General features: G+C 48.9%; 1 protein-coding gene across 2 annotated transcripts in view; it reads right to left on the bottom strand.

Moving 5' to 3' along the window:
- Window positions 1–175: 175 nt before the first annotated feature.
- The window catches only part of LOC104316467 (uncharacterized), a 67,339-nt gene continuing 45,086 nt past the window's right edge, over window positions 176–22,428 (bottom strand). Inside the window, exons 5-6 of one of the 2 annotated variants that reach the window (XM_069800347.1) lie at window positions 22,090–22,143; window positions 176–2,588 (exon numbers count right to left, since the gene is read on the bottom strand). In XM_069800347.1, the coding sequence (XP_069656448.1) occupies window positions 2,460–2,588; window positions 22,090–22,143 (183 nt within the window). In that variant the 3' untranslated portion in view covers window positions 176–2,459. The remainder of the gene's footprint in view (window positions 2,589–22,089; window positions 22,144–22,428) is intronic. The other variant, XM_069800348.1, reaches the window with a different exon arrangement.

Here is a 22,428-nt window from a genome sequence, read left to right as displayed (position 1 = left end):
TAGTTTGTTTTCAAAGCCATTCTCTTGCAGACATGGCCTGGGATTTGGGAGCACTTGGGAGTAGCAGTGCTGTGTCATAGCTCGCTCTAATCCATTCCCTCCTATACCTCTGCCCACAACCACCCAGAAGATGGCAAATGCATGAGACCCACCAGAGGTGTGAATATAGCAGCTGTTACACTTTATTTTGTTGTTTTTATTTTTCCTTCTGATTGAAAAAGACAGAGAGAATTTACAAAAGTACTAAAAGGCAATGATATCTGCAGGACATCCCTGTTCCCCGCTCCCACCCAGGGGAAGGCAGGCTGTCGCACCCACAGGCTGGAAGAAACACGTCTCTGGGGCTAAGCACCTCAGCAGCTCTCACTGAGCAAAGCCTGAGGGCGCAGGGCCATGCCAGGGCTGCTGCCCCAGCCATCTGCACAGGGAATGTGCCTCTTCAGACACGTACCAGGCTATGGCTGTCCCTTCTCCTGAGCACAGGGATTTGGCCCAAAGGGGCAATGGCTCCTGTCCTGCACTGGTCAGCTTGATCTGGCAACAGTTGAAAAGTGGAGGTGTGCCATCAAAACAAGATAAGCAGAGTCTCTACAGGAGCAGGAAGAATCAGCAGAGGAATCAGCCTCTGTTGGAAGAAGGGACTTCTTGCAGGGAATCACGATGCTCTGCCAGAGGTACCTCACCAGCAAACACAAGTGAGCCCTTGGAGGTGTGCTGGTGCAGGGGGTGGCCCAGATGTGACAGTCTGGAGCTGAAAAGCAGGCAGAGCTGGGGCTGCATCAGGACAGATGTCCCCTCACTGCCTTGCCCAGCTTCTCTGCCTGCCTGAGAGGCAGTTGGGAAGGGAGGAAGGTAGGGGTAGGGGATTCAGGTCCCCAGGCCTATGCAGCCTTTGAGCTTTCCCCAAGGATCTCAATGAAGGGCCCAGAAAGCACCAGTGAATGCTGGTTCACTGTGTGGCCTCCTGCTGGCAGCTGGACTGACCACCAGTCTCACTGAAAGAATGACATCAAAGAACTCCACACTGGAGATTTAAAAGCAAAAATTATTTTATATTACTCACAGTTGCTCCTCTTGATCCAGACAAGAAGTGAACTACTCATTCCCCCTTGCACTCAGCCAGATACAGGCTCAAGGTAGGGAACACATAGACAAAGCGGTTACTCTCTCCACCAGGTGCAGCGAGAGGAAATGCCTTGTTCCTCTGCCTCACCAAGAGAAGTAAGAGCTTGTTCTATTAGCCATTGCCTTGTGGCACAAAACACGTACATGCCTCAAGGCCAGTTCCCAGTGAAACTCCAGTGGTAGCATGGTCCTAACTGCCTTCGGACTGTCTATGGAGAAATGTCCCACAGCTTCACCCAAACTCCCCTCCTGTTTCTTCCACCAACAGGTGGCCACAAAACAGAGACCTCTTTCTCCCACTCCACGCTACATCTGGGAATACTTGTTCCACTGATACAAGAAGAGTCCACTTGAATTTAATAGCCAGCATAACAGGGGAGTGGAAAGCTTGCTGGAGACATTAGATTTGGCTGAGTTTGATGATACCAGTTACCTTCAGCATCATGTTAGGGCAGCAGGGTATTTGGACAATGCTATGGGGAAGTGCTGCATATCCCAGAACACAGACAGCCTCAGCAGCGAGGAGATCCAAGAGCACACGGTCACCCCCAAGTTCTTCTCTCTGATGATGCTGAGGACTGAGGGTGGGCACTGTGTTTTCTTGGATAGCTGAATACAGACCTTCCATTCTAGAATTTCATTCTAACCCTTGATCTACAAGTGGGAGGCTCATGCCTCCCATTTTAATCCCATTTTAGACAATACCACTGAGTTGCCAGCAGACCAGGTGGAACACACAGAGAGATGTGCCAGTTACCCCCTCCCACCTCCCTCTCCTAGGGTCTTCCACTTAAGACAGCTTGAAGTGAATGCAATTATAACAATCTCAGAGAAGGATCTTCTTGCTTTTCAGGCAATCCTGTATAGCCTCTGTCTCCAACCCTGAGCTCACTTCTGACTGGGAGAAGGGTCAGGTGTATAGCAAAGCATTGTAGACTCAGGTACTCTTGGGAAACTGACTGGACTTGGTTTCACACCCTGATCACTCACCCCTGCTGCCATGTAGGCCATACTAGCCCCTGAACCCCTCAGATATCTTCAGCTACCACCATCCCCATGTTTGACACTGCCTTGGTGGCTGCCCTTGCAGTTTGTGGACCTGACTGGTTTGTTTTGCCCTGAAAGACAAAAATCTCTCCCTTTGCCACTATTCAGATATGGCAATGGTATGAAAGCAGTCACTGCTGCAAAGTCAATGCTGCCAGAGAGGCTCTATTGCAAAGATCTGTCATTGTCTCCTTCTCCCTCCCATCCCCTTGGGTATCACCACCTCCCCTCCTCCCTGCCAGGCAGGTGGTTGGTCGATAGTTCCTGAGGTTTTTGGAGAAACTCCTTCAGTAGGCACATGACGGTTCTTCCACTGGAGCTATTGGGCTCAGCGGCTTCAAGGTGCTGAGGGAACGGAAGGCAAAGGTGGATGGATCATACACAAAGTGGGGTGGTGGGCGGCCTCCATTAATGCTCTGCATGGGAATAAAAAGAGGGACAAAGTCAGTGCTCATATAAGCTGCAAACAGTGACGTCTTGCCTCAAGTGCTTTGTCACATCCCTCTCTGGTACAATTACACCTACTTGAATGGGTGGTCATGCTTGTACTTGCAGCAAATAGCACTAACATAAGCAGTGAAGCACTTTGCTTCACATGGAGGTATCGCATGGAAAAGCTAAATTCAGATTCACTTGGTCTTGGAGGAGGATCTACTATACTTTTAGAGCAGGGAGATAAACCAAGTCATCTCTGAAGGCTCATTCTTCAGTCCTATTTTTCAACAACTCTCCAGTAAGGATTTACAAATCACCCTTTCTTCATCGATAAATTCCCAGGCACATTGAAACTCTCCAGAATTTTGGCTCCAGCCTCCACAGTTCAATGAGGAATGGCTGAGATACGCTCAGAAGAAAAGATCCCACCTGAAGGCCTTACAGCCTGGTTTGTACCATGGCCACCAAAGACCATTCTCTCCCCTTTTGCTCCCAGTGTTCAGAGCATGGTCAGAGCAGATCCAGAATAAGGAGGCAAGAAATATGTGTGCACTTCCTGCACTGCATGACAGGATAGAAATGCTGTTCCCCACTAGGCTGTGCTGGGACCTGTGGATCCCTGAGGAATTATGGTGCCAAAGAAGTGATTCTACTCTGTTAAATAGGAAGTGGTTTTGTTTTACTTCTCAGGAACTTTGTTTTGTTTCTTTCCTTGTGCAAGCAGAAGCACCAACGGGGCAGCTGCTTCACACTCTTTGGCCAGGAAAGGAGGTCTCACAGCTCTACAGGCCAGCAGAGTATTTAATCATGATCCTGCAGAATTCATTCCCTAGGGATAGGTGTGAGCTACTGAATACCACACGCTGGGAAGTTCAGCAGCTCAGAAACTTGTGCAAATGTCCCCTACCCTCATCTCACTCCCGTCACTGCTGGGAAGGGCTTTACCACTGTTCTCATGAAGGTTAGAAAAAACCCAGTGTCGTGGTTTTAGCCCAGCCGGTAACAAAGGACCACGCGGCCGCTCGCTCACTCCTCCCGCCCCCCTCCGGTGGGATGGGGGGAAGACGGAGGAGAGGGAAAAAAAACCCAAACCTGGAACCTCGAGGGTTGAGATAAAGGCAGTTTACTGGAACAACACAAAGAAATTGCAACAACAACAACGGTACTAATGAAAAAGTATACAAAAAGAGTGATGCACAGTGCAACTGCTCACCACCCGGGACCCGACGCTCTGCCACTTCCCCCACCGAAAAGAAGAGCCCACCCCCCGGCCCGCTCCCCCTTTATATACTGAGCATGATGTCACATGGTATGGAATAGCTCCTTGGCCAGTTCAGGTCAGCTGCCCCGGCTATGCCCCCCACCTCCCAGGTTCCTGTAAAAAAAATTAACTCTATCCCAGCTGAACCCAGGACATTATCCACCCCTTATTCTATACCATCTACATCATGCCCAGATCTTACATTTTCCAATCGACCACTACCACTTCCTTGTCTTATATATATAAGTATATGGACTTGCGTCCGTCCCCGTCGTCCCCCCGCACACACACACGCAAATGGTATTCCTTTAGCGTATGGGCTATCCCTCTAATGTGTCCATTGATTTTATTTAGTCCATGACTTTGGGGCTCCATCTGTTGTAACAGTTCTTCAGGATAAGAGAGATGGTGCGAGATGGTGGGTCGTTGTATGCTGCCTCTGGAACTTGTGGCTAGTACATTTGGTGCAACTCACGCCCTTGTTCTGCAGGTCGAGGATGTTGATCTTGAGGAAATTGCTGGGTGTCAGTTCAAGTTCTGTCGCTGTTGTACTTGGCTTAGTTTCAAAGTCCATCCCGCAGTCATTTGGGTAATTCTTACAGTAATACCCTTGATATGGCATATAGACACTATAGATACAATGACATGCATTGGCAGGGTATTTAGCAGTTAGGTATCATACAGCCCAATTCACTGGCTATTCTCTCCCAAAATCAAATCTCCCCGAGGTACACATCGAACTTCCCCATCCTTCTGCATCACCCACCAGGTGTACCCAGGTCCCTGAGCAAAAACAACCCCTTGAATGGGTTTGCCTCTGCTTGAGGGAGGACTAACCCAGACTGTCTTTCCTAACATACTCCTCATGCGCACTACAGGGACTTTATCGCCTTCTACAGTATGTGGAAGTCTTGGTTGGGCGGGGCCAGCCCGATTGGCGGATCCTCTAGTATTAACTAACCAGGTGGCTTTTGTTAAATGTGTATCCCAATGTTTGAAAGTCCCACCCCCCATCGCTCTCAATGTAGTTTTCAGCAGTCCGTTGTATCGTTCGATTTTTCCGGAGGCCGGTGCGTGATAAGGGATGTGATATACCCACTCAATGCCGTGTTCTTTGGCCCAGGTATCTACGAGGTTGTTTCGGAAGTGAGTCCCGTTGTCCGACTCGATTCTTTCTGGGGTGCCGTGTTGCCATAAAATTTTCTCTTCAAGGCCCAGAATAGTGTTCTGGGCAGTGGCATGGGACACAGGGTATGTTTCCAGCCATCCAGTGGTTGCTTCCACCATTGTAAGCACATGGCACTTGCCTTGGAGTGTTCGTGGGAGTGTGATATAGTCAATCTGCCAGGCCTCCCACTGTTTATATTTCAGCCATCGCCCCCCATGCGACAGGGGTTTTTGCCGCTTGGCTTGCTTAATTGCGGCACATGTTTCACATTCGTGGATGACCTGTGCGATAGTGTCCATGGTCAAGTCCACCCCTCGATCTCGAGCCCATCTATATGTTGCATCTCTCCCCTGATGGCCTGAGGTATCGTGGGCCCACCGAGCCATAAATAGCTCACCCCTACGTTGCCAGTCCAGGTCCACCTGAGACACTTCAATCTTGGCGGCCTGATCTGCCTGCTGGTTGTTTTGATGTTCTTCAGTGGCCCGACTCTTGGGTACATGAGCATCTACATGACGTACTTTTACCACTAGCTTCTCTATCCGAACAGCGATATCTTGCCACAGTGCGGCAGCCCAAATGGGTTTACCTCTGCGTTGCCAGTTGCCCTTCTTCCATTGCTGTAGCCACCCCCATAGGGCATTTGCCACCATCCATGAGTCAGTATAGAGATAGAGCACTGGCCACTTTTCTCTTTCAGCAATATCTAATGCTAGCTGGATGGCTTTCACCTCCGCAAACTGACTCGATTCACCTTCTCCTTCAGCAGTTTCTGCAACTAGTCGTGTAGGACTCCATACAGCAGCCTTCCACCTCCGATGTTTTCCCACGATGCGACAGGACCCATCAGTGAACAGGGCATATTGCCTCTCATTTTCTGGCAGTTTATTATACAGCGGGGCCTCTTCAGCCCGTGTCACCTCCTCCTCTGGCAACATTCCAAAGTCTTTGCCTTCTGGCCAGTCCGTGATCACTTCTAAAATTCCTGGGCGACTGGGGTTTCCTATGCGAGCCCGTTGTGTGATCAGTGCAATCCACTTACTCCACGTGGCATCAGTCGCGTGATGTGTAGAGGAAACTTTCCCTTTGAACATCCAGCCCAGCACTGGCAGTCGGGGTGCTAAGAAGAGCTGTGTTTCAGTACCAACCACTTCTGAAGCTGCTCGAACTCCTTCATATGCTGCCAATATCTCTTTTTCAGTTGGAGTATAGCGAGCCTCGGATCCTCGATATCCCCGACTCCAAAACCCCAGGGGTCGGCCTCGGGTCTCTCCAGGTGCTTTCTGCCAAAGGCTCCAGGTAGGGCCATTCTCCCCAGCTGCAGTGTAGAGCACATTTTTAACATCTGGTCCTGTCCGGACTGGCCCAAGAGCTACTGCATGAACAATCTCCCGCTTAATTTGTTCAAAGGCTTGTCGTTGCTCAGGCCCCCATTTAAAATCGTTCTTCTTCCGGGTAACTTGGTAGAGAGGACTTACAATTTGACTGTAATTTGGAATATGCATTCTCCAAAAGCCCACAACACCTAAGAAAGCCTGTGTTTCCTTTTTATTAGTCGGTGAGGACATAGCTGCTATTTTGTTGATCACGTCCGCAGGGATCTGACGACGCCCGTCTTGCCATTTTACTCCTAAGAACTGGATTTCCTGCGCAGGTCCCTTGACCTTACTTTCTTTTATGGCAAAGCCAGCCTTCAAAAGGATTTGGATTATTTTCTTCCCTTTCTCAAAAACTTCTTCTGCCGTGCTGCCCCATATGATGATGTCATCAATATATTGCAGGTGCTCTGGAGCTTCACCTTTTTCTAGTGCAGTCTGGATCAGTCCATGGCAAATAGTGGGGCTGTGTTTCCACCCCTGGGGCAGTCGATTCCAGGTGTACTGGACACCCCTCCAAGTGAAAGCAAACTGTGGCCTGCACTCCGCTGCCAAAGGAATGGAGAAAAATGCATTAGCAATGTCAATTGTGGCATACCACTTAGCTGTCTTTGATTCCAGTTCATATTGAAGCTCTAACATATCTGGCACAGCAGCGCTCAGCGGTGGCGTGACTTCATTCAGCCCACGATAATCTACTGTTAGTCTCCAATCCCCATTAGATTTCCGCACGGGCCATATGGGACTATTAAAGGGTGAGTGAGTCTTGCTGATCACTCCTTGGCTCTCCAATTGGCAAATCAGCTTATGGATGGGGATCAGGGAGTCTCGGTTGGTGCGATATTGCCGCCGGTGCACCGTCGTGGTAGCAATTGGCACCTGTTGTTCTTCAACCTTCAGCAACCCCACAACCGAAGGGTCCTGGGAGAGACCAGGCAGGGTAGACAGCTGTTCAATCTCCTCCGTCTCCAATGCAGCTATACCAAAGGCCCAACGGTACCCTTTTGGGTCCTTGAAATACCCCCTTCTGAGATAATCTATACCAAGGATGCACGGGGCCTCTGGGCCAGTTGCAATGGGGTGTTTATGCCACTCATTCCCGGTTAGACTCATTTCGGCTTCCAATACGGTTAGCTCTTGGGATCCCCCTGTCACACCAGAGATACAGATGGGTTCTGCCCCTTTATAACTTGATGGCATTAGGGTACATTGTGCACCAGTGTCTACTAGAGCCTTATATTCCTGTGGGTCTGACGTGCCAGGCCATCGAATCCACACTGTCCAGTAGACTCGGTTGTCCCTCTCCTCCACCTGGCTGGAGGCAGGGCCCCTCTAATCCTGGTTAGAATATCTGTTACCCACTTTTTGCACATGTGAATCAGAAGTCCCTTCAAGAGGATCAGAAATGAGATCGGCCCATCTACTGCGCCCGGGGGACTGCTCACGGGAAACTGGAGCAGCAGTTTTCCAAGAAGAATCTTCTTTTCTGGTTGCTTTTTCTCGCAACTCCCGTACCCGTGAATCCAAGACTGAGGTAGGTTTTCCATCCCACTTCCTCATGTCCTCTCCATGGTCACGCAGGTAAAACCACAGGTTAGCCCGTCGTGTGTACTTTCTCTCTCCTCTCTCTTGGGCAGAGGAACGCTTACTCCCAATAACTGCAATGCGGGCCTGTACAGGTGAGGAGGAGGACATATCTACTTTGAATTGCTGGAACTCTCGGGACAATTCCTCTACAGCTGAGACACAGGCCCGTAGGGAGGAAGAGAGACTTCCTTCATATTGCCGGAGTTGGACAGCCAATTCATCCACCGTTTGTCCATAGCCTTCTTTCCAGGACATTACTCCCAATGAGTTGGCATAGGTTGGTGGTGCACTTCGTAGAAACTTCCGCCACATCGGTTGTGTGCATTGGACTTCATCTGGATCTGTGGGTGACTGCGCATTTTCTGGATCATTATAAATCACCTCCAGCATGGCTAATTCCCTCAGGTACTGGATACCTCTCTCCATGGTGGTCCACTTGCCTTGGTGACATGTAACTTCATCCCTGAAAGGGTATCTTTCCTTTACACCTAACAGAAGTCGCCTCCAGAGGCTGAGGACTTGTGTTTTTCTCCCAATCGCCTTGTCGATACCCCCTTCTCTAGACAGAGATCCCAACTGCTTGGCTTCCTTACCCTCTAATTCCACACTACTAGCCCCATTATCCCAGCATCGGAGCAGCCAGGTAACAACGTGCTCACCTGGGTGGCGGCTAAAATCTTTTCGCATGTCACGCAACTCACTCAGGGATAGAGATCGGGTAATTATTTCAGGTTCTGCCTCTTCCTCCTGTTCTCGCGATGACCCTGGTTCATCTTCATCTCTCACTGAGCGAACTGATTTCTTTGTGTGTTTCTTTTTCTGTACAGGGGCAACTGATACTGGCACAGGTTGGTTCTCTGGTTTAGTGGCAGTATCTGTCACCGGGGTAGGGGCGGCCACGGTGCATGTTGTCGGGGTAGGGGCGGCCACGGTGCATGTTGTCGGGGTTGGGGCGGCCACGGTGCATGTTGTCGGGGTTGGGGCGGCCACGGTGCATGTTGTCGGGGTTGGGGCGGCCACGGTGCATGTTGTCTTGTTTTCCATCTTTTCCCCCTTTTCCCCCTGGGGGTGCTGCATAATATCAAGCAGGGTTTGGTAGATACCGGCCAGGGCCCAGCACAGTGTAGTGAGTTGTGTGTCTCTGGGATAGCCACAGCATTTTCCTTTCAAAAATTCTATCACTTCATGAGGGTTCTGCAGTTGTTCGGGAGTGAACTTCCAAGCCACTGGAGGTGAGAAGTTCTCTAGATACCTGCCCACATCCTCCCACACGCCGTGCCACCCATGAATATCCAGCTTTGGGACAGATCTCTGGGTGGTACTCTTAAAGAGCCTCTTTGTAGCCCTAGACAAGACCTGAAACATAGTCAGGAGGCATAGCACTAACAGCACACAGGCTTGCACATCCCAAGGATATTCAAAATTCTCGAAAACTGTTGTAATTAGTTGGAAAGAGAAAAGGGAGGGGAACGGATGGGGGGAAGTATCCCCCCCTGACTTCCCCATGGGTTGGGTGTAATTATCAATAAAATCCGACAGAAGGTGCCCAAAGTATGGAAATGATATCACTGCCTCATACAGATAACAGCTTAACCTCATGACCAGTGATGTAATCATTTCACAAGTCGACATTGCCCAGTACAGCAAAATGATAATCCCAATCACTCTCCCAGAGATGAGATACGCAACTACAGGCAATACATAAAGCATATAAGAACTTACAAAACGCCACCATGTAAACAGCTGAATCAACATTGTGACTAACATCTATTTATCTAGTATAAGAAATGCGTATGACAAATTTGTTTCAACACGCTCTGGCCAGATCTGTCGTTATCTCAACCCTTCGGGCCCCACGTTGGGCGCCAAAAAGGACTGTCGTGGTTTCAGCCCAGCCGGTAACAAAGGACCACGCGGCCGCTCGCTCACTCCTCCCGCCCCCCTCCGGTGGGATGGGGGGAAGACGGAGGAGAGGGAAAAAAAAACCAAACCTGGAACCTCGAGGGTTGAGATAAAGGCAGTTTACTGGAACAACACAAAGAAATTGCAACAACAACAACGGTACTAATGAAAAAGTATACAAAAAGAGTGATGCACAGTGCAACTGCTCACCACCCGGGACCCGACGCTCTGCCACTTCCCCCACCGAAAAGAAGAGCCCACCCCCCGGCCCGCTCCCCCTTTATATACTGAGCATGATGTCACATGGTATGGAATAGCTCCTTGGCCAGTTCAGGTCAGCTGCCCCGGCTATGCCCCCCACCTCCCAGGTTCCTGTAAAAAAAATTAACTCTATCCCAGCTGAACCCAGGACACCCAGTGAGAGGAGATCTGGCCTGGGTGCTGGTGTTACATGCCTCCCTGCTGCCTCTTCTAGGCTTTTTCTAGCAAAACCCATGGTTTCCCTTGCTCAGTCTGCACTAAGGGACTGTTCCTCAAAGAATTAGGCTTTTTAGTAACAGTTACCAACTCTGCTGTCTCCTCTAAGACAGTGGTTCATTTTGGCACTTCAAAGTCAGGTCTATCAGACAGCTGCAAGCACATACCAGCATGGCAAGGTGATGTTCTGATGCCACCTGCCTCTATCCTGGCTGGATTTTAACTTGTCATCACAAGACAAGCACGTGCAACTTTTCCCAGAAAGCTGCTCAAATGGTCAGGCCTACCCAAACAGTCATGCCAAATTAGAGAGTGCTAAACAGAAGTGTCCAAGCCAGGCCCCAGGTGCTACAGTCACTGCAGCAGGATCTGGAAGCTTCTGCCTCCTAGATCTTTGTCACAGTTCAGCCCCATACTGCAGCCTTCATGTCAGAAAGGGCCTGTTTAAAAACCAGTGTGGGCAGCATGTTCCTGCCTAGTTGGTACCTCCTCTGCAAATTAAGATGGGCACTTGAGAATGGAAAATGGCAACACGCTGCTTGGCATAGCTGTGCCTGGAGTTTCAGCCAGCAAATCATGCCCTGCTACATCCCCCTGACACCTTAGCCGGCAGCATAAGAAACAAGAGAGGCAGATTTAAGGACCTTTTCTCAATAGCCACCTGCTGTGGGGTTATATATGGTGTATACTCTGGCAAGCCTCAGAGCTGGAGAGTAACATAGCAACCCCTATTCAAAGCTAAGGGGCAGAATAAATCAGCACATTTGTCCTTCTCCAGAGCAGAGAAGGTCCCCTGCCAGTGCCAAGAAGGAATGGGAACAAAGAACCTGGCAGTCCCCTCCATTTTGAAATGCCAGACAGGATTAGGGAAGGCAGCTGAATCAGTTCATTTCTGGCAGATGGAGAAGAGGCTGAGGAAAGACAGGTCCAGAGGACAGATGAAAGTCATCCACAGGACTCACCAGGCTTTAGGTGGGAAGTGGCCCTGGGGTTTTTCTCTGGGCCTTCTTCTGGGGCCAATGTGTTGGGTAAAAAGCCCTCCCAGGGCACCATGAGGGAGATGGGTACAGAACAAGGGTTGAGGTAAAGGACAAGGATGTGAGAAGACACAGGAGGATGCAGAGATTCATGGGTGGTTGGGCAGCTGCAAGCAAGGCTCAAACTGCACCCAATTCTGCCTTTTCATCATGGCACCTCTCAAGCGGGCACAAAACAATGGCTGGCTTTCAACAGCACAGTCACCACAACAGCAGGCAAGGGCAAGGTGAGAAGGGGCCTGTGTCCAAATGTAGGCTGTAACAGGAGAGGCAGTAATGCAACTGCCCTCATTCATGGGAACACCCTGACCAATCTGCAGGCATTTATAACTCTGAGCAGCATGGGTCTGTCTTGCACCTAACTCCATGACTGATAGGACAGCACCTCTGCTAGGGACCTTGCTGGAGAAAAGAAAGCACTGGCACTAAATCATTCCACTCTCTTCTTGCAGAAGAGCATGTTTTCTTTGGAGCTCGTATCCTGCTCTAGGAATGACCAGGCCTGATCTGGCTTAGTCCACAACACCATTTGGGATCACAGCATGTGGTGGTTTGGCTCTGATGAGTAGCACAAGACAAAGCTATGTAGATGTATTCCCAGAAAGAAGATGGGTAGGGCTGGCTGCCAGAGAGGGGAACACACTCCTCCCACCCCACTGCTTGGGCCAGCTGCCTCTCTGTAGTCTGGGCAAGTGTCCCAGCCAGTCTGCCCTTTCCTTTGGGTGCCCAGCACTAGCCTATGATGCCTGGTACATTGCTTTGACTAAGGAAGGCTGTTAGAGTTGCTGCTGCAGCAGGCCCCCAGGGAGCTTGCCACAAACCTGCTTGACAGGCCCTGCTGAGCAACCCCAGGCCAGCTCCTGCAGAGGCTCCTCAGAGCACAAACACTCCACGCTTGACATTAAAGGCCAGCATGTTCACTCTGATGGCATTCGGGCAGCTGGGTAACTTGCACAAAATAGAGCCCTGCTCTAATGGCAATCATTAACCAGAGCCCTCAATTTGTTAAGCAATATATTTACACAGCTAGAGAATGGCCTGAGATATAAGCACCCAGCTGCAGGCAGGAGGGCGCACATGCTTGGATGCACACTCTGTCACACACCCGTGCTCACTTGCACACGCTCACCTGCTCTCAGATGCCTCAGGTTCTCCCCAGTACACATGCACTTCCCTGGACACTTGTCCACATCCCTCCATGCACACACAGACCTCCTCCTGACTTGGAAATTACAAGGAAAGCTATCCCTGCTCATACAAATCTTGTCCACTCACATCGTAACTCAAGCCAAGCAGGGCCTGAACTCCACTAGCATCCAGGAGACAGTCCAAGGGAGCACAGCTCATCACTTGCTCATGCAGCTATCCAAAGCAGAAGTTTCAGTACCTGCAGACACCCATGCTGCCTCATTGCATGCCTCATTTGAGTTAGATGAGCTCCTAAGGGAGCTAGCTTGTTTTACATACATTTCAAGCAACTCTGCACAGACCACCTCAGTCACACACACTTGTCAGCATGCACCCAGACACTCCTTCCCTCATATACGCACACCTACATATACACTCTTGTAAACCTGTACTGTAGTCACCAATTGTATTATCACCATTAAATACAGGTGGTAAATAAGCAACCAGGCTTGAAACATATCTGAAGCACATCTAAAGATGGTACAGATAGCGACTGGATGCAGATGCTTCAAAGATGACCAGTGAGATTAAACACCACAGAAGAAACACAGAATTTCAATCATATTAGCAGCCCTCAGAAAACAGAGTAACGGGCAACTGCTCCATAAATCCATCTGTAACGTAATTATACATTTCAGCAAGGAAAAAGTACATAGGAAGAAGATAAACAGGTAAAGGATAAATCTACCAATACAAAGCCACATTCCTCCTAGAAACCCATCCCTTACCCTTATGAAGTCTCGGAAAATATCCCAAATGCAGATTGTGAAATAACTTGGACTCATGATTCCACAGAAGTATGGTTCTCTTCTTCAGACAAAGCAAAAGCAAGCACAACTCCAAGCATGCTTTCAGCTGTGAGAGTAACAATCCCCACAGGAGGGGGGAAATGAAGTTACTTAACACAACAATGTCTTAGAAGGGAGTGGTGTGCTAGGGGTGATATGAAACTAAGTCCTGTTTAATAATCTTTCGTTCTCTTTCATAAGAGCTCTAGTATCCTGGCAGGATTCAAAATCAGATCAGCTTGTGCACTCTGACAACCCATCCCCTACTCAGGGCCAATCCAGCACAGGAGTCCCTTCTTTCCTATCCTTGGGCCCTGGCGGTTGGGAAATGCTGCTGAGCTCCGTTTAAATGATGATGCCTTCCAGTGCTGGATGCCTCTCAGAGGTGGGTGAACAATCCCTTTGCAGTCTGTAGACTCACTTGTTAAAAGTCCTTTGGGATGAAAGGCACCATGTAATTGCAAGTTGTAAAGGCGCATCTGATTCCCACCACCACCCTGTGCAGAAAGGAATAAATTCCCAGAAGAGCCTTGGCAAAGACAGATGCCTGCCTGCAATGCTGCCTGTTTGTGAGACAGTCACCTTGCCCAGGAGTGGACAGAGCCAGAGGTAGTACCAATATTCAGGCAAGGCACAGAGAGAGTAAAGGCTGTCAGACTCCACAGTGGAGCACTTACAGATAGACTGCTTTTAATTCCACTTTGTTCTTCTTCCTCTCACCCCTGCCAGGTGGTTAGACAAGAAACTGCTGACATTTCAACTGTGATGTGTGAAACCATCAGCTGAGAGCAAGGGAAGGGCACCCTCATACCTGCTGCTAGCTATGTCTGTAATTCCAGACACAGTCCTGACCAAGCCACTTCCCCGACACGTGTGCCTCAGTTTCTCCTGTGCATAATATGTACACCGCAGTCAGGCAGCCAGGATGAACTAATTAACACCTAGGTGTTGCGACCTTCTGGTGAGAGGTGATTTCCTTTAAATTACTCACTTCAGGCAGTTTTCAAGAAATAGTCACTGACAAGCAGGACCAGCTCCTCCAGCAGCAATTCACATTTAACTGCTTCTTCATTAATTCCAACAGGGCCTCTGACAATTTATTCCAGTTACAGACCTGGAGCAGCTCAAAGAATAACTTTTCAAAGGCAAATCCGTTCCCTCCTGAAAGTCTCTCCACCCCTAGGTTCATATGCAGTTTAATTTCAGGGGGTAGCTAAAAGACAGACCATGACAGAACTTCATTTTGAGACTACTCTTCTCCCTTCTCTTCCAAGAAAAGGAAAGGTCAAATCCAAACACTGTTCTGACAAGGAAAGCAGAACTTTGCAGTTAGCACTCTTTTCCTGTGTACTCCATTACCCTTCCATAAAATGCTGAAAGGCCTGTCCTCCTCCACCAATATAAGGCTGCCTAACACCTACTTACTTGTACACAACCACATTGCAAAGAGCAGTTCCAACAGTTTACAAACACATCACTCTTCCTCTTTGAAAGGAAAAAAAAATATTAAAAAAATCTATCAATCATTTGCAAATGTGTGCACAGGCTTGTCAAATAAATGGCAACTATCAGACTTAGAGAGGTGCCACCAGACAGACAACACTGAACTTTTTTGGAAGGTACTTCAAAGGGCCTAGCAGATGCTTGCTGGTCACTTGCCCAAAAGCAGAAATAGGCCAGTTTCAGCTATGGGTCCTTGCTGGCACCAGCATGATAAGCCTTTCTTCTCCTCTCTCTCACACAACTTTGAGATGTGCCTTTGAGAAAGCTGACTGCAAGCTTTGATTTTGCCTGCCTGACAATCCGAAGGAAGGAAGCTGCATGATGAAAAGGGACAGATGGGTCATTCAGAGGGGCAGGTTCTCAGTGCTCCCTGGCCAACTTGGGGAACTCACTGCTCCAGGGTCCCAGTGAAGATCATGCTCTGAAGGCCACACAAATCTCTTAAGAACAAGTGAATGAACCCACATCCCCCTACTAGTGAGCTGTGGCTTGTCCCCACTTTCTCTCCTGATACAAAATGGCCTGTGCTTCCCTACACACACCTGCAGTAGTTCCTGCACACACCACAGGGTCTGCATGTGCCTGAGCAGGAGGAGGAGCAGGCATGAGAGGAGCTTCAAGAAAGCACAGGCAACGCACGATCTGTCCCTAAATCTCTCAACTACATCCAAGTAGAGTCCTTAGCAGTTTTGGTCTGTACACAAGTGACACTACCTTGTCCTCTCCTTCCTTCCCACCCTCCCCTTTCCAGCCCTCCCTGTGTGGCAGGAACATCCTCCCTCCAGAGGGATCACAGTGGTTGCCCTCACAGTCCTTCTCCCTTCGGGCCAGGAACCCCAGGTATCATGCTTCTCACAGAGCCAGCACGTGGTACATACTTGGGCATGTGTAGCTTCCAGTTTGCATGAGGCCAGGGCAACCCAATTGGCTCTGGCCAGGCAGGCTGGCACAGAGCAGCACGCTGCTTTCAACTTAAAGGGAACCCAAATTAAAACTGCAAAGCGAGTATTAATTACCCTGGCATGAGCAGGCTGTGAACACATGCTGACATAGTGCGCTTGCCTCTGGACAAACTGCCCCAGCCTTGGAAGCTAAGCACAGGAGGTGTGTGGGAAAAGAGGATAACAGCTCTGGGGACTGGGAGAGGGAACAGGTGCCAGGTTCCCACAGCCCCATGAACAAACGGGAGCAGGGAGCAACTGCAGTGGGCCAGGATGCAGTGGTAAAAGACATGCCTGATCTGCTACTTTGGACTTGAAGTTCTGCCAGAAAACAGTGGCAGAGCTGCTGTGACCCTCTGCCATCCCCTACCCCTCTCTCTCTCTGCTGCATTACCAAGGTGTGACCCAAAAGTCACCAAATCTGCCCCCCTCTGTGAAACATGCCTTGCCACTTCCCAGCCCCTTGAACCACAGTGCCACTAGCCACAGCCACCACTGACACAAAGGGTGGATGTCCCAGGAGCAGCCAGTCACTGGGCTGCACCTCAGTCCTAATCTCCTTTTTATCCCTCCCCACCCTCCCATTCTTAAACCAGACCCACAACCCACATCAGACCACAGGCAAGGACAGCACTGAAAATAGGATGTCAGTCTCCTGACTCACCAGCCACTCACTACTTTCATGGTGCTGTCTGGATTACAGAGTTCTTGGTTATTCCACAATGTCTATTCTGCAAGCACTTACATGACTTAACAGATGCAAGGGTATACATGGAAGGAATTTATGAAAAGCACAGAGCAATAAAAAGTCTTCTCTTTAAGGAAGCAGAAAAGAGACATGACAGTCCCTCTTCTGGCTGCTTATGGACAGGCTGAAGGCTGGTTAGCCTTTGCCATGAAATCCAATAAAAGCAATGCTAAATAAAACAATGTCTGGAGCCAGATGTTTGGGACAGTTTTTAACAGACAGAGGCATTCCCACCTTGGCTACACCGGGGAAACTCTGGACAAAGTCTTTTGTCAGTAATTATTCAGACCAAGGGCTGGGGTTCTCCAGGACCAGCTATCACTGCACAGAGACCTTCAGCAGGCAGCTCAGTGGCTGAGTTGGGAGGAGCGCGGGGGTGAGCTGGTTTCCCCAATAAGCAATGGATATTCATGCTCTCACTTTGCAGAGGACCTTCTCCATTTTGCTCAGCAGAGGTGTACCCATCAACAGGAGACGAGAGCCAGCCTAGGGAACTGGAGTGCTAAAATCTCCATGAAGGGCCTCTGCCCAGCAAGTAACCCAAGGATGCAACTAGCCAGGGAGATGAGTCTCTCTTGTTGCTTCTAAAGGGCAGGTTCAGGCAGTCACATACAAAAGACAACCAGGAGGGTTTGACAAACTGTTAGCAAGCTGCAGTTTGGGATCTTTGCCGCCTAAGATGTCAGAGCTGTTTAGACCTCATGATATGGTATGAATAAGGACACAACTCAAGGAATGTGGTTTGAAGATCAAAGCCCAGACTTCAGTTCTCCTCACACTGTCTCTTTTCAGGCAAGTCACATTTTTTGCTGGTTTCTCAGTTTAACTCACTCTGAAGTTGCAATGATGACGTTCATCTACCTCTGGGATGCTACATTTAGCAATGTTTCGAAAGGACCTTGGGAGCCTGCAATGTAAGGGGCAACATATATCTGTGTGTATATATATGTATGTATACACACACAAAGAGTCTTCTGATTATTTTTTTTTTTAGAAATCTTTACTTCATGCTGTGCAGCCAGAACCAGAGGTTTGCACCAATACTTTGTCACCTAGTATGCCTTTCATTTGTGAATAGCTCAGGCATCTGCCAAGAAGGCTCAGGCCAGCATATCTCCTGCTCAGCTCCAAGCTGAAAAGATCCCTTGTTTTAGGAGAAGAAAACCCAGCATATTTCTGCAGTGGCCTTTTAGGATGCAGACACAAGAGATAAGAGATAGGGAAGTCATTCCAGGGATCTGGCCCCTGACCAAGCAGAGGACATTCTCAACATTGATAAGATCAAGGCAAGAACACAAGAGGTTTATGTTCTGATTTTAAATTCTTATTTTATTTTCACATAGCAGAAAACATCTCTCTGATCAGCCAGGTCATCAGATTGGCCTTGAAATCCTTATTCCCTCTCTGCCTGCCCCAACAAGAGCTCTCAAGATACCCAGGGGCTTGCCAGTTGCGTCTTCTACCCACCTACTGCTGCTGAGTTAAGCCTACCTCCACCAATCCCATTCAAATACTGCATGTTGGAGTTTGTGAAGGAAGAAGAATAGGACTAAATGACAGACCTGTAACCTTCATCCCAGGAGGGCCTGGAGAACTGAAGACTTGTGGTATTATAGAAAGACTCTGGAAGATGGGTCTGCATTCAGAGCTGGCTACAGCTGACCAAGCCTGGTCCAGGGTGGAGGCAGTTACACCCTGCAAGCATATGCACATACAGTCATCCTCCTTCTAGTGCTAAGGAAGTGTCTCCACACAACAACCAAGTGCACCACACAAACATGCTCTGGATGCTAAAATACCCATGCACGTGTGTGCAACCCCTCTCACCGCACCTTGCTTCCAGTTAGACATTACACTGGCTGACACTTTGGGGCACCAGTGACAAGATCTGCACAGACACATTGCCCACCTCACTGTGCAACACTCATGCAGGCCCATGTCTACCACCCTATCTTGCACTGACATACACAGGCTGTCACCTCCAATTTATCTCTGCTCACCTGCCTGCAGGGTCCGATTCTCCTGTTCCATTACCCTTTACCAGAGGGGTGGACAGAAGGGAGTTTTTTTTTTTTAATATTATTTTATCTTCACTGTAAGCCCTGACCTCTCACAGCTGCTATTCCTGAAAACACTTCAAAACACGACTGAACTGCTGCACATTTGAGTTTATTAATCTCTCTGCCTTAATCTATCTAGGTTCTTAGACTTGTCACATCACTGTCCCATCATCCTGCTTAAGAAGAACTGCTGAGCAAGTGGAAAGGTTGTAGCCTAACACTGCCTGAGTTGACCCATGGAAAGCTGAAGTAGAGGGAACAGCAACAAGGTGGCACCTTAGTGTCAAAACAGCATGTAGAGGAGCAAAATCCAGCCTAAGTCACCTGCTTGAGAAAGACTCCCAAGGACCATGAACATTTCCAAGGAGTGAAACTGTGTTTCAGTGCCAGAGGGCAAAGACACTGCCCTTCTACCTCACCTTCCCATGGGAGGCTCTTCCAGCAGAAGAGGGAGGAAGTGCATAGCTGGGATGACGCATGAGAGAATCACCTTGACATCCCGACACGCCAGCAAAGCCCCAAGTTGTCAAGGCAACTAAAATATCAGTCAGAAGGGTATTTTTAAAAGCACGCATTAGCTCACAACCACATGAGACTTTGTCCTCAGCAAGAACAGTATGAAAAAGCTTCACTGATGTTACTAGCAGGTAACTGTCATCATCTGCCTCACACAAGAGGGAATAAGCATAATCCTTTCTCCTTGAAGCTACTCAGCAGCAGGAGAAATGGGGGGAGAAATCAGGGCTCCTTGCTTCAAATCCCCAGCATAAACCATCAGGTAGCCTGACTGCTCCCCAGATCAGTTCACTCACTGCATCTCCACCCAGTTGTACGCTGTCTGGATGTCACTGCCCACCTCAGTTCAGAAAGAAACTGCATGCTCTTTACCTATGCTGAAACAGGAGCACTTGTGCATCAGGGCTTCTCAGGGCTACAGTGACACAAGCAAACTGGTTCACATGGTGATGTTTCCTGTTCAGACACACAGACAGTTGCCTGGTTCCTCCTCTAACACCTCATCAACCCATTTGCTGAGAGATCTGTCTTCATTTCTTCCACCCTCATCACAATGGCAAAGTCCCAAAACTGAACCTGTGTCACCAGACCCTCAGCAACAGAGAACCAAGCCTCTCACTTTGCCTCCTGCTATCATCCTTTGCAAAAGGCCATATTCAGTAGGGCCTCAGAATAGCCTTCACAAGTGAACTAAGGTCCCTGGTGTGCTCTGACTCTATTACAGAGTGCTGGGCAAGAGCCAGAAATCACAGAATGGTTGAGGTTGGCATGCACCTCTAGAGATAGCCTAGTTCAACCCCTCTCCTCAGAGCAGGGTCAGCAAGAGCATGCTCTGAATATCTCCATTGACGGAGACTCCACAGTTTCTCTGGACAACCTTAATTTCCTGCATTTCAACTTGTGCCTGTTACCTCTTGTCCTGCTGCTGGGCAACAATGAGAAGGAACCCTGTGCCAAGCATGTCTTACTGGCTGGATTGAGGTTTCCCTTTATATGATGAGAGCACAGCATCATCTTTCAGAAGTACCGACCTCTCTCAGCTGCTTCCAGAGCTGAGGCACCTCAGCAAGGTATTCTGCAAGGGACCTGCTGCCTCCTTTCTAAGCTAGGTACACAAAAGTGGGCACTTAAAATCATTTGAAAAATGGAAGCAAAAATGCTCCTTTACCTAACAGCTCTGCCACCACGACAGACCAAAAAGAGACTGAAGTATTGTATGTTATTGTCATGGAAACCACATGAGCACCTCAGGTAGAGAGGCACTGTCCCAGCTCAGCAAGGTTGGCCAAAGAAGCGTGGATTCTGTGCCATCTGTTAGAAGGGTTTGCTCTCAGTTTCTGCTGTTTATTTTAGTGCAAGCTGACATGGACTTTGTAGGGAGTGAAGGGATAATTCTGCCTCTCATGTTCTCCAGGGGCACAAGAGTAAGCTGCAATAATGAGCTCAAGGTGTCAGAGGAAACCACCCCACTGAGGCATTGCTGAAACCCCAGGGACTGGGGGACTGCCACCACACAGCACTGGAAATAGCTGCAGTCCAGTGACACCCAGAAAAAACAGCAAAAGCACATGGGGCAGGGATAAAGGAAGGTAATACACAAGTTGTGCTAAAACATTGCAGCAGGATTAGACTGTCGGTAGGTCTGAAGGACAAGCACAGTCTGGGGAAAGCTCATAGGGCACTGAAGATGACAGCTCTACTGAAAACAATCCAGGCCGGAGCACAAGAGAATACATAACAGATCAGGATTAATTGTGCGATCAGAAGCATCAGGCCATTTTGGGGCTGCTGGAAGACAGGACTGAAGTGCCCTGGCAGAAGGCATATAAGGAGTTGGAGGAATACCATCCAGCACTGCACAAGACTCCAGCCAGCCCCACCTGCTCCTCTTCCTGTCAGATACCATATTCACCCACAAAGCAGTGACGGGCAGGGGCACCCAACAGCATGCCCATAAACAGCAGCACTTCTGGATACACAAAGGCATCAGTCCCATTTCCTGCTCGGCAAGGTGTAAACCCTGAAGGATCCTGGTCTGCTATTCATCCCTCTTGCAAGGCTATAATTACTGCAGTGGAAGTAGCAGTTTTATCACAAAGGCTATCTGTTTTCTTCACCCTGACCTGTTTTTGCCTGTGTATCACAAACATGTGGAGGATTGTATGGGGCTTAGTGGACCAAGGCACATGTTTTGGCTGCAGTGTGCAAGGTCACACACACATCTCCCACAGCACCATGCAGCACTGACCAAAAGAAAGCCAAGGTATCCACAAAGGAGACAGGGGTTGGCTGGAGAGTCAGGGGATAGGGTACTAGAGACAAAGACTCAGAGGTGCAGGCAGCACAAACTACAAGCAGGAAAGTTCAGCAAACCTAGCCCTGCTAGGCATGTGTGTGCTCAAGAACAGGAGATGCTCAAACACTGCAGCATCATCCCAGCTACAAAGCCATCCAAGCAATCTAGCTCTCTCATCTGCCATCATCCAGTCCCACATCCCATACAGTTCTGCAGACGCCAGTGCATCATGCAGATATAATCCCTGTTCCGCAGCTCTAGTACCAGTACCTCGCACCCCTACTGAACACCACAGATCAGCACTTCCCTTGGTCAAGAAGGATCCAAATGACACCCTACAGGACAGCTATGCATAACTGTATGAGCTCACAGCAGAGGATGCAGACTTCCACTCTAAGGAAGCTTTGAACACATCGCCTCCAAAATGGAAAAGCCAATGTATCGTTAGCCTCATCAGCACCTAACCTAAATTGCAACTACAGTCTATACTCCAGACTAGCAACTTGTTATGCAGCTGATCAAGCCACAGGAAACCTCCAGAAATAATGTTCTGGGTGTAGACATTCAAAGAGAATCACCACATTTAGATATATGTGGAAAGATGAAGGAACTGCACCAGAAAAGGGCAACTTACATGAATTTTAATAACTCTAGTCTGCACTCCACAATTCTTCTTGAGCAGCATCTTCTGAAAGAGAGTAGAATCCAGGGATTAGTAGCAGTAGCGTGAGGGAACAGAAAGAGGGAGGGTTTAGGGAGTCTCTTTTAATCAACATTTAATTAGCAAACAAGATGGATGGATGCTTAAGTGAGATATGAAAGACTAAGAATTACCAGAGGTGGCCATCAAGTAATCAACTTTATCTGAGACTGTCTCGCCCAACCCCCACAGAGTCCTTTGGCAGTGGCTGATACACTGGGTTTCAAAAGAATGCACAAGAAATTCCACAGAGAAAGAGATGGAACAAGTGCT

The sequence above is a fragment of the Haliaeetus albicilla genome, chromosome 13 (genome assembly GCF_947461875.1).
Source record: "Haliaeetus albicilla chromosome 13, bHalAlb1.1, whole genome shotgun sequence".
In the NCBI taxonomy this organism is placed as follows: Eukaryota; Metazoa; Chordata; class Aves; order Accipitriformes; family Accipitridae; genus Haliaeetus; species Haliaeetus albicilla.
Note: the sequence above shows the minus strand (reverse complement) of the source record. Positions and strands in the feature narration are given on the sequence as shown.